General features: G+C 42.5%; 1 protein-coding gene across 2 annotated transcripts; it reads left to right on the top strand.

Moving 5' to 3' along the window:
- Window positions 1–1,778: 1,778 nt before the first annotated feature.
- On the top strand, window positions 1,779–10,297 carry pi4k2a (phosphatidylinositol 4-kinase type 2 alpha). 2 transcript variants are annotated; one of them, XM_071927713.2, is made up of 9 exons: window positions 1,779–2,131; window positions 3,815–4,015; window positions 4,123–4,254; window positions 5,037–5,190; window positions 5,407–5,468; window positions 5,670–5,769; window positions 7,300–7,433; window positions 8,507–8,566; window positions 8,948–10,297. In XM_071927713.2, the coding sequence occupies exons 1-9, from the start codon at window positions 1,793–1,795 to the stop codon at window positions 9,107–9,109; spliced, it is 1,344 nt and encodes a 447-aa protein (XP_071783814.1). In that variant the 5' UTR covers window positions 1,779–1,792; the 3' UTR covers window positions 9,110–10,297. The 2 variants fall into 2 exon arrangements, with proteins under 2 accessions (XP_071783814.1, XP_071783813.1); XM_071927712.2 differs by having other exon boundaries at window positions 5,037–5,194; window positions 5,411–5,468.
- The last annotated feature ends 717 nt before the right edge of the window (window positions 10,298–11,014 follow it).

Raw genomic sequence — 11,014 nt, 5'->3', positions numbered from 1 at the left:
ACATTTATGTATTTATTATTTATTTGCTTATTGTCTGAGATGGCCCCAGTACAGCATCAGCAATCTGCCCTATTGCTCCTCATCATCCAAAGTAGAATATAACTACTAAGTGGTGATGTGTTAGTCATCGGTCGTGGGGACAAATCCCTCTGGCGTGCAGCAGAAATAGAGAACTTGGTGGATAGCTTGATTGCCTCACACAGATGTCTTTGCAAGCCAAACAATAGTACACAAATATAGGTTATATTTATATACTGGGTTAATATAGCTTGGTTTTATTGAGGCGAGGTGGTGTTAGAGAACATTCTTCAATTGGAGATTCAAGCCTTCATGTTGACAAGAATCTACCCTGCTGAAGTGCTTGAGCGTGACCCCAAATCCCTGCCAGCTTCAGGGGTGCTGGCTGCTCTGGAGCTGACCTTGACCTCTGACCTCCCTGTGGAGGGGGCAAGTGAAAAGAGAGTTTCTCTACGGGGATTAATAAAGTGTCACATTATTAAAAGGGAAATGCGACTGGAGAGTGGTATTGGACCATACTATCCCACAAACCTGAAAAAACACCTGGTAGAAACAATCATCCATGGTTTGCAACTCACCACTGTGGGAACAAAACACTCAGGAGTCCACAGTCCATAATGAAGAACATAACTAAAATTAAACTGGACTTCAAGATCATCACATTTAGCAATAAGATAGACATTCTCCACTTACCTTGCTGCACTCCTCATGTTCACTTGATGTTTTATCATTTTACAAACATTTACAAAGCATGGAGAACACTTGTCCATCAGTATTTTCTTATTGATTACTGTTTATTTGCTTTATCTAGCAATTTTACAGTTTTGCTTTTTATGTATGCTGTTGAAATCTTCATTGGTTGATGGTTCAAGGAGACTAGGAGACAACACACCAGGAGGACAGGTGGAACCCCAAACCTACAATGTCATCACATCTCCAAAATGAGCTTCTCACCAATAAGATACTCAAAGTAAGAGTTATTTTGCAGTGTCCCAAGGATCTCTATACTTTATATATTATCAAAGGAGAATGACACTGAATTTCACCTTTGAAATATGCTCATTGTCCAGGAATGCACCAATAACACGTTCTTCCTGTTTTCTGCCAGTAGCCTAATAATTCAGATAATCAAGGAATAATAAGGACCAATGCAGCCCATTACTTTTACTAAACAAAATAGATTAAGACCATTAGTTTAATACTTTATAATGAGCATAATAACATCTTACCATTCACTGATTAAATTGTTTAAAATTAAAGGAACAGCATAATGAAAATGCAATGTTTTGGGGCTGATTTTTGCTGTATAGTTTATGAGTCTATGTCATTTCATGGCCTGTTAGGCTTACAGAATGAATTTGTCAGTTTGAAAGGGGCTTGTAAAACTTTTCTCTCCTCCGTCCCTTAATAACACTATAATGTTAACAAAGGCTCTTTTATAAGGAGTAATTGGGTTAATTTCTGTGTCTTCAAATTGTATGATTCTTTGTCACATGTCTCTCGTGGGCAGAATGACTGTGTCCAATCAGCGCGTGAGATGAGGTTGTTGACAGTAATATTTGGACGCTGATTGGCCAAAGACCAAAACGCTCAGACTAGTCCCGCCTCTTCCCGGAAGCTGACAGTCATCTGATTTTTTTGTTTTTGAGAACCTTCCTTGTTAGCTAGCGACGGTACTATCCAACAAAATACCCGTCCCACTTTCTTTCCCTCTTCCATTTCGTCTTCTTTTCTCTTCGCATTTTAACTCCTCGCCCCCCCCTCAGGTCAGATCATGGACGAGACGAGTCCGCTTGTCTCTCCCCTCCGTGACTCCACTGATTTCAGCTACTGTCCCACAGAGCCCACCAGTCCCCGGGGCGCCTTTGGAGGCACGCCGGGCTCTGTCGTCCGCATCCCGGCCGGCAGTCCGGGGCGCAGCCGGGAGAGACAGCCGCTGCTGGACCGGGACCGCGGCGGATCACCGCGGGAGCCGCACCGGAACGAGTTCCCGGAGGATCCCGAGTTCAGAGAAATCATCCGAAAGGCCGAGCGAGCCATAGAGGAAGGGATCTACCCGGAGAGGATATACCAGGGATCCAGTGGAAGCTATTTTGTCAAAGATTCACAGGGGGTAAGAGCTGCTACGTCTCCGTGAAACGACCGTTAAACTGTATGTTGTCATGTTGATGATCCTCTTGATGTGTCTGAAATGTGAAGTGATGTTGCAGTGAAGTCCTTATGTTTACTAAAGTGTGCGGTTACTCGCTTCTAGGAAAGGCCTCCTTAATTTAACTAGCCTGTGATGACTTGGCAAATAGGCTGTAAGATATCAACACAACACGAACTTATTTTTCTCTGCTTAGAATAACAAATATACCACTTTGTCTAGTTACCGTTTACTTTGCTATCCAGTTGCTGTCTGTTTTATGTCTTTCACCCTTACAACCAATCTGACTGCGTCTGTGCTGCCAGATGTTCATTTAAGATGTATCATCCTTTCACTAGGGCAGGTAGTTTATCCAGGACCCTTTATGACTAGCAGTGATGATGTCAACAACACACACTCTCACACAGATAACCTGATGTCACCCCTTATTTCAGCTTGTTTTCTTTTAGTTAGGCCTAGTTTTAGTTGTCTTCCCAGATTGCATTTTGGGCTAAACACAAAGAAAGGCTTGCCAACGTTACTAATCAAGTTTGGAATTGCTGAACAGATGTGTTTGATTTGGTACAATAATAACGTTATTGGTGCAGCCCTTTGCAAAGTTTACAAAGTGCATCAAGACAAACAAAATACACAGAAAACAAGGTTACACAAGAAGAGAAGGGGACATCTTGGAAAAAACAAACACATAGCTCTATCACAATAGGCTATTTCTTGATATTTAGCACTCGCCACAGTGTCTCCTGACTCTTTCTAATCAGTCAGAGTCAGATTACTGACAGTAAACTTTGGTCTGCTGTACTGATGCACGCCTATATAACTCTTGAGCAACTGACACACACTGTCTTTCCATTATGTCCACATCTACATGTTGGGTTGTATTCAATCCCTGTTGAAAAAGGAAGTGTGCCTGTGGATTTTGAAAGTGCAAAACTCTGTGGCTGGATCCCAATAAATTTCACTTCTGATGTGAAATTGTGCACCAGTTCTTTCTCTGTGTTCAGTAAGTTGTGTTTTCAGCCTACGACCCATTGAAGACAATATAGCTGCACGCATGTGGTATTGAAAATGCCCCAGTCACTAAGTGTTACAGAAATGAATAGGCTGTTTGAGTGTGTGAGGCTTTTATCCCAGTGACCTGTTCCTCTCACCCCCCCTCTCCAGTTTCTTTAGTTAGAGTCACCAGTGTGCTTTAGTAGTCATGTGCTAGCTCTCTCCGAGGATATAATTCTCTTCTATGACCAAGTTTCGTGTTGTAATCGGTGTGTGTATGAGTGTGTGTATGTGTCATACTAGCGTAATGCAACATGTGATCCAAGAAGGTATTGTAGTGACGTATAGCCACTTTTTAAAACAGAAAATTTGGCATGCAGGCCTAAGTGAGGTTAAGATCTAGATTTTGGTGCAGTGAATCAGTCGGTCTATCTGCAAAGGAAAATGTTCTCCTTGGATTTAAACGGTTAATTATCTCACACACAACCAAACCTTGTTATCATTCATTTCTCACCTCTTCCTTAACTCTCCGTATCTTCACATTCTGAATCTCTCCGTCTCTCTACTCCCTCTCTCCCCGTCTCTCCTTCCCTCTCTCCTGCTGCACCTCCTCTGCCTTTCATTCTCCCGTTCCCCCGCTCTGCCTCCCTCCCACAGAAGATCATCGGTGTGTTCAAACCTAAGAATGAGGAGCCCTACGGCCAGCTGAACCCCAAGTGGACCAAGTGGCTCCAGAAGCTGTGTTGCCCCTGCTGTTTTGGCCGTGACTGCCTGGTCCTTAACCAGGGTTACCTGTCGGAGGCCGGGGCCAGCCTGGTGGACCAGAAGCTAGAGCTCAACATCGTTCCCAGGACCAAGGTGGGGAGGAACAATGCACACAAACACACACACGCACAGCTTCTTCTTTTCAGCTTTACTTGAGAAAGCAATGTGCCAGTCAGTAAATGTCTCCCTCCCCCCTCTAGGTGGTGTACTTGGCTAGTGAAACATTCAACTACAGTGCCATAGACAGAGTTAAGTCCCGGGGAAAGAGGCTCGCCCTGGAGAAGGTGCCTAAAGTGGGACAGCGTTTCCATAGGATTGGACTGCCACCCAAGGTAATGTGTTGAGTTGTAGTTGTATTATTATACAGGAAAAAAATCAGCCTCAGGAAGTGTAAAAGGGAGGATTTATCCAAGGATTGTTAAAGGAAAACCCCCCCCTCGGATACTCTTCCACTGTTGGATATTATTAATTGTGATGTTCAATGCGTTCCAGGGGTTTTTCTGTGAAGTGTTTTCGGTGTACCCACTTTCCCTCAACCTGCCTCGTCTGCATTGATTTAAATGAGTGATTTCCTGCTTTTCCCAGAATGCCTTTCGACAAACCCCAGAGAACTGGTCTGAACTTGTTGCATTCAGCTGTGGGTTATACATACAGGTGGAGAGAGTTATAGTGATAGCGTAGTAAGAGCAAGAGTTTTTCCAGTTGAGAAAAGGTGAGAATTGTGCCGCTTACTCAAAACGCAACATGTCCAGTGGCTGCATTGCATTCTGGTCTATTGAGGCAAATGTTAGTGGAGAAATTGGTCTCTCTGCCTCTTCTACTGACTTTCTCCCTGTATGATTGCTGAACATCAGTGCAAAATGTTGAGTCTAGAAAGAAGCCCTCGCTCTTTGATTCTGAGGGACTGACACCAAAACCTGACTTTTAGTTGAAATTGTTTCTGCTTTCAAACACATTGTACATCGCCAGTAGCTGTTTAACAGTGTTAAAGTGTTTTATGGTCGATTTGTCCTTTAAACTAGTTCAGCATATTCCGGACAATGTCAGTTGGCATCACACTGTAGAAAAGAAAAGAAAAATCCAGTATGCTGAAGATCTGTTTCCTCTCCACCAGGTTGGTTCTTTCCAGCTCTTTGTCGATGGATACAAGGATGCAGATTTCTGGCTGCGGAGGTTTGAAGCGGAGCCGCTGCCTGAGAATACCAACCGGCAGCTCCAGCTGCAGTTTGAGCGGCTGGTCGTCCTTGATTACATCATCAGGAACACAGGCATGTTGTTACTCTGTGATGCGCTGACCATCATTTTGGGCAACTCATTTCTTAAAATGTGTTTAGTCAGTAAGAAGTTGTTGTAAACTTGATGCGACAGTCTTAAAGTGCCTCGTCAATTTTTGCCTGGCAACATTGCTGAAAAACGTTGCTGTGTTTATCACAGGTCATAAACTCATAACTGGGTTCATTTGAATTTATTGTTTCTTCTTCCAGACAGAGGAAATGATAACTGGCTGTTAAAGTATGACTGTCCCATGGACCCTGTTGGGAATAGGGTGAGGACACACACACACACACACACACACACAGACAGACAGACAGACACACACAGTCAGAATCTCGACATGCAAAAATACTGATCCTATCTTTCTCTCTCTCTCTCTCTCTTTCTCTCTTTCTCTGTTTATATTATATATCCTTTTATCAATATCTAAAACATCCTGTCCATACTTACACCCCCCGCTCTTTTTGTGAAGGACACAGACTGGGTGGTGGTGAAGGATCCTATCATCAAGCTGGCAGCCATAGACAACGGCCTTGCCTTCCCCCTCAAACACCCTGACTCCTGGAGAGCCTGTAAGCACCTTCTGTACTCTGACTTCCTTTTAACCAATCACTGCTTGGCCTTGAGGATATAAACCTGTCATCAGTGGGTCCGCTGAAAGCTGCTATAGCACATCACTGTTATTCCTGTCATTTATTTTATATCTGCTTTATTTTTATTCTTCCTTTTCTTCCCATATCTCCCCCTACATACATTACACTGAAACTTGCATTCAGCCTATTGTCCTGAACTGTGCCTTACCTGCGTCTATCTGTCCCAAATTCAATGCTAGAAACTCCAACTTCATGTCAGTCGGTATGCCAAGCATGCCTCTGATATAAAGTCCACTGTCATACCTGTTGGGTTAGTGCTATTTCCACAGACTGCCATTATATTTATAGCTTGGTCAACTTCCACACAAGCAACTCCATTCAAATTGCAATCTGTATGCTAAGCTGGTGAAAGATACCAAAGCCCATGGGACTGCTCTTGTTGCGTTACAAGGTGTTCAGGGTTTTTCTGGCTCAGAGAAGGACTTTGGTGCTACTTGTGCGGACCAGTGAACACAGTCAATGGATCCTCTATGCCATGAACGCAGACCCCCGTTATTTGGGGCCTCCAATTGGCCCCAAATAATTTTTAAATGCTGAAGTGGCTTGAAAATGTTTAGACTGTTATAGAAATATAATTAACAGGTGGTTGACAAAATATACAAAAAAAAAATGTCAATCAAAGGCATAAATCAATATCTTAATAATTTTGATTGAATGCAATTTTGAGCTTTTGTTGATTAGCAGTATGATTATGCTACTAAGTGAATTTTCTTCTATTCTGGTTGTTTTATAACAAGCAGTATGGAACTTGGACAGTAAAGCAGAATTGAACCAGGCAGGAACCAAAACATTAAAGTAAAATATAACCATTCTATTTTCCATTAGGCAATATAAAATCAAGGTAGGTCTTCATATCTTTAAGCATTTCATGAAATTAAGAAATGGAAAAATACCAAGTCTGGATAAATATTTGGTTGTTCACATTTAGTGACATACAAACTGCAGCCCAATAATTCAGACCTGAGCTTACCCACTGGTAGAGGCTGTTGGCTCACCAGACTTTCTCTTTCTAAGAAATTTCTAAATACCTACACACACACACACACACATACCTACACACACACACACACACACACACACACACACACACACACACACACACACGCTCTGTGCAGGAATTTAGCAAACAGACTTGAATATACTCTAGTTGCTATTTCCTGAAACCTTACACCCAAAGAATTTGCAATATCTTTTATATGCTATATGAAATAGTTAATCTACCTGAGTAAAAGAGTCAAAGTAAGGATATTACAAGGCCAAATACTAGCATGCCTATACTTGTTGAATTAGAAAAGTTATCCCTCACTGTATTCATAACATTTCTACTCTTAACACTAGAATGTATTGATTCATGTCACATGCATTTTAGCATGTAATCACCTTGCACTTTCACTTTGACCAGTTGAAGTATATGATTGATAAGCCATTTTTCCTTTGGCCAATCACCAGACCCGTTCTACTGGGCGTGGCTTTCCCAGGCCAAGGTTCCATTCTCCCAGGAAATCAGAGAGCTTGTCTTGCCCAAGCTCTCTGACCCAAACTTCATCAAAGACCTTGAGGAGGATCTCTACGAACTGTTCAAGGTATGGAGTGAGTCGGGTTAATGAGGGAGAATGGAGAGGAATGATGTAAGTGAAGAGAATGTGAGAATCGCGCTGAGAAAAGACTGTAGAAATGGAAACAAGGGAAAAATGCAAGATGGAGAGAGGGATCAGATGGATGGATTGTCAAAGGAGGAATTCAATTCAATTCAATTCAATTCAATTTTATTGTCATTATACCAGTCCAGTATAACAAAAAGTCTTGTTCGCCAGTCTCTCTGGTGCAACATAAAACATAAAAACATAATGTAGACACTGACACAGTAAGAGACACACTTTCAAGACAGTTTTTAGACATAAGATACAAAAACAAAATAAGTAAATAAGAGTAAGAATAGAAAAGAATTAAGATCATTTTCAACTAAGATCATTAAAATCATGTATAAAAAGTGCAAGTCATCACTGGCAGCATTAAGTCATGGGTAATATTACATAGTCATCATGAGAAATATTGCACAGTGCCATTTAAAAAAATTCCCATTATTGCACAATCCCGTGTCCATAGTCAGGCTTAGTAATCAGTGTGTGGGGTGTGTGGGGGTGGGGGTCACTAGCTTTACAGCTCTTGGGAAAAAGCTGTTCTTCAGTCTGCTGGTCCGTGACTGTATGGTCCGGTATCTCCTACCAGATGGCAGGGGGTCAAACAGGTGATGACTGGGGTGTGATGGGTCCCTGGTGATGCAACGGGCTCTCCTCAGACATCTCTTGTCAAAGATGTCCTGTATGGGTGGCAATGCAGTCCCAGTGATACGCTGGGCTGTTTTCACCACCCGCTGGAGAGCCTTGCGGTCAGCCACAGTGGAGCTGCCATGCCAGACTGTAACACAGCTGGTCAGTATGCTCTCCACTGTGCAGCTATAAACGTTAGTCAGGATCTGAGGTTGCAGCTTGATCTTCCTCAGCCTCCTCAGGAAGTGGAGGCATGATTGAGGCATGATTGAGGCATGGAAGTGGAGTGTTAAGGTTTAAGAAAAAGCATTAGTTCTCTCAATGCTGTGTTTGTAATCTTTATACTTAACCCTTTCTGTGCATATTATGTGTGTTATGTGTTACAGAAAGACCCGGGTTTTGACAGAGGACAGTTTCACAAACAAGTAGCCGTAATGAGGGGGCAGGTGAGTCTTCTGTATTCTAAACACATCTTCCAAACCACCTAGAGCTAATATTGTAAGTGCATTTAGATGATGTACAAACAGACGAGTCGTACACCAGAAAGCAATGGTTTGTCTGGGGAAAAAGAGCCACTACCACTTCTTTTTGGCACATAACAAAATTTAATCTATTCTACTCTTGAACTATATTTCTGGTGACTGGGAAAAATATTACTGGCCAATTCACACACCTTGTAGACTACACACAAAGTCCACTCATGAAGAAAAATACGTCTTGCTCATTGAACCACCGTCTTCCTCAGATGAATGTCTTTGCGTCAAAGTGTCATGAATCTACCATAACCATTCTGATCGCAGCCTCTCCTCCTCCCTTTCCCCCCTCAGATCCTGAACCTGTGCCAGGCGCTGAAGGACGGTAAAACGCCCCTCCAGCTGGTCCAGATGCCCCCGGTGATCGTGGAAACGGCCCGGGCCCCTCAGAGAGCCAACAGCGAGTCCTACACACAGAGCTTCCAGAGCAGAAGACCCTTTTTCACCTGGTGGTAGAGGAGGAGGAGGAGGAGGAGGAGGAGGAGGAACAGCAGGAAGACAGAGTGTGGAAAAGGAGTGAATGTGTCCGTGTGTGGCTGGAAGCGAGGACGGTGTCTTGAGTGTGCAGGTTTTAGCGTGGGTGACCAAACGGAAATAATCATCACCCTCCCCTCCTCTCCTTCTTCTGGACACCGAGAGCGAGCGAGGGGCGGAAAGATGAGGCCAAAAGGAGAGGAATTTCACTATGGATACCTCTCCCTGTTTGCCTCTGTGCCTTGTGTGGATGTCAATGAAGACTAATGACTAAATGGAATAGATGAAGATTTATGTACCTTCCTGCGAGAAAGAGCCTTGACAGATTTCAGCGAAATGTCAGACATTTCTTTTGAACTCTTGCGTGCGCATATATTCACACACACACACACACACACACACCCACACACACACACACACACACACACACACACACACACACACACACACCAGTCGAAAGCCTCTCGCACTTCTGTTTGGGTGGGAGGTGTTGCATTCCATGTTTTTCTTTTCCTTCATACCCTTCTGCCTTTTAATATGCACCTGCGTACTCCTTCCCACACAGAGTTAAAAGCATGGTGAAAGCATCGGTGACACAAGTTGATATCAGCATTTTATTTTTTTTAATCAAAGAAGAGAAGTGTACATTTTGGCTGATTCTTGAAGAATTAGGAACTGGGCACTCAGTGGTATGTCTGTCTTTACACAGAGAACTTAAGCCATGTGCATTGGTCTCAGTTATTTGGGGACTTTTGGAAGAGGAAACATACTTTTTGCTGAGAAAAGTATGAATGGGTAGTCTAATTTTCCTTCTTCATTTGACTACTTCAATTGTTGTCGGAGAAGACACACATAATTCTAGAAGTTGCTATTTTCTCAGTGGCTGGGTAGCTTCTGCTAAGACTGAGCATGGGTGAAATGATCCCATCTGCAAAGAGACAAGAGGGGGGTTGGTGGTTCTCAGTCCTCAGGCCCCTCCTGTTTGTCCCGGGAACAGTCCATATGTTGATTTCTGTTAACTTTCTGGCTCGTGGGGTGAACCTAAAAACGACAACAAAGTAGCTTCCTGCTGTACCGAACTGACATGAAATGTATTGTGACAATGCACTGTATAATTTGTATGTAATATTTAATGACAGATTATAATTAAAATGTATTCCATTAATACCACTGATCATCTTGCGTCTTTTCCTAAAAATGTGAATGAGTAGACTACACATTCAGACACAGTCACACTATACAAATATGAAGAGAAAAGTTAAGTCTGACTTCCAGCACTGTATCCTGTTACACCTGTTGGATGTGTTTCAAGTCTTTTAGTGATAAAACACTGTTGGTCTATCAAATCATGTTCTCAAATGGAAAGTGATTCATGGTGTTTTACTCATAAAAATCACTTTGTCATTTCATTTCCTTAAGAGATGTTATTTCAGTGTTATACTCCAGTCAAGGAAAAAGTATAGTAAATTATGATAAATAACACTATAGAATTACAGTGCTAGTGTTCCTGAAACATTGAGAAATGCAGCATTATCATAGCTTGCAACAGTCATCATGATAATGTATCATGAGCTCTCTGGCAATCCCCACACCAACTATACAGATAATAAATCAGTTAATTAATGCGCTGTGCCCATTGTGTACATCAATCAACCCATTTTTGTTGCAAATGCAGCGGGTTTAATTTTGTTGAGTATGACCTATAGCTTCTCCAACATGCCTGCGTTGGAACAGATAGGATATACACATTCAGTTTTCCTGTAATAGTTGGTAGAGTAATCCTTGAGCAGGTTTACCAACGTTCAGTGGTGAGAATTTCACTGTGCTGGGGTCAGTGCATGTCTTTAATACAAGAAGGTGCTTAATACATCACAGGAGACTTGCAGA

This window comes from Centroberyx gerrardi, chromosome 3, assembly GCF_048128805.1.
Source record: "Centroberyx gerrardi isolate f3 chromosome 3, fCenGer3.hap1.cur.20231027, whole genome shotgun sequence".
In the NCBI taxonomy this organism is placed as follows: Eukaryota; Metazoa; Chordata; class Actinopteri; order Beryciformes; family Berycidae; genus Centroberyx; species Centroberyx gerrardi.
Note: the sequence above shows the minus strand (reverse complement) of the source record. Positions and strands in the feature narration are given on the sequence as shown.

Coding starts and splice junctions, on each gene's coding strand:
- pi4k2a (XM_071927713.2), top strand. CDS start 1,793: ATGGACGAGACGAGTCCGCTTGTCTCTCCCCTCCGTGACTCCACTGAT. Junction 4,255..5,036: donor GGATTGGACTGCCACCCAAG/GTAATGTGTTGA, acceptor CCTCTCCACCAG/GTTGGTTCTTTCCAGCTCTT. Junction 8,567..8,947: donor TAGCCGTAATGAGGGGGCAG/GTGAGTCTTCTG, acceptor TTCCCCCCTCAG/ATCCTGAACCTGTGCCAGGC.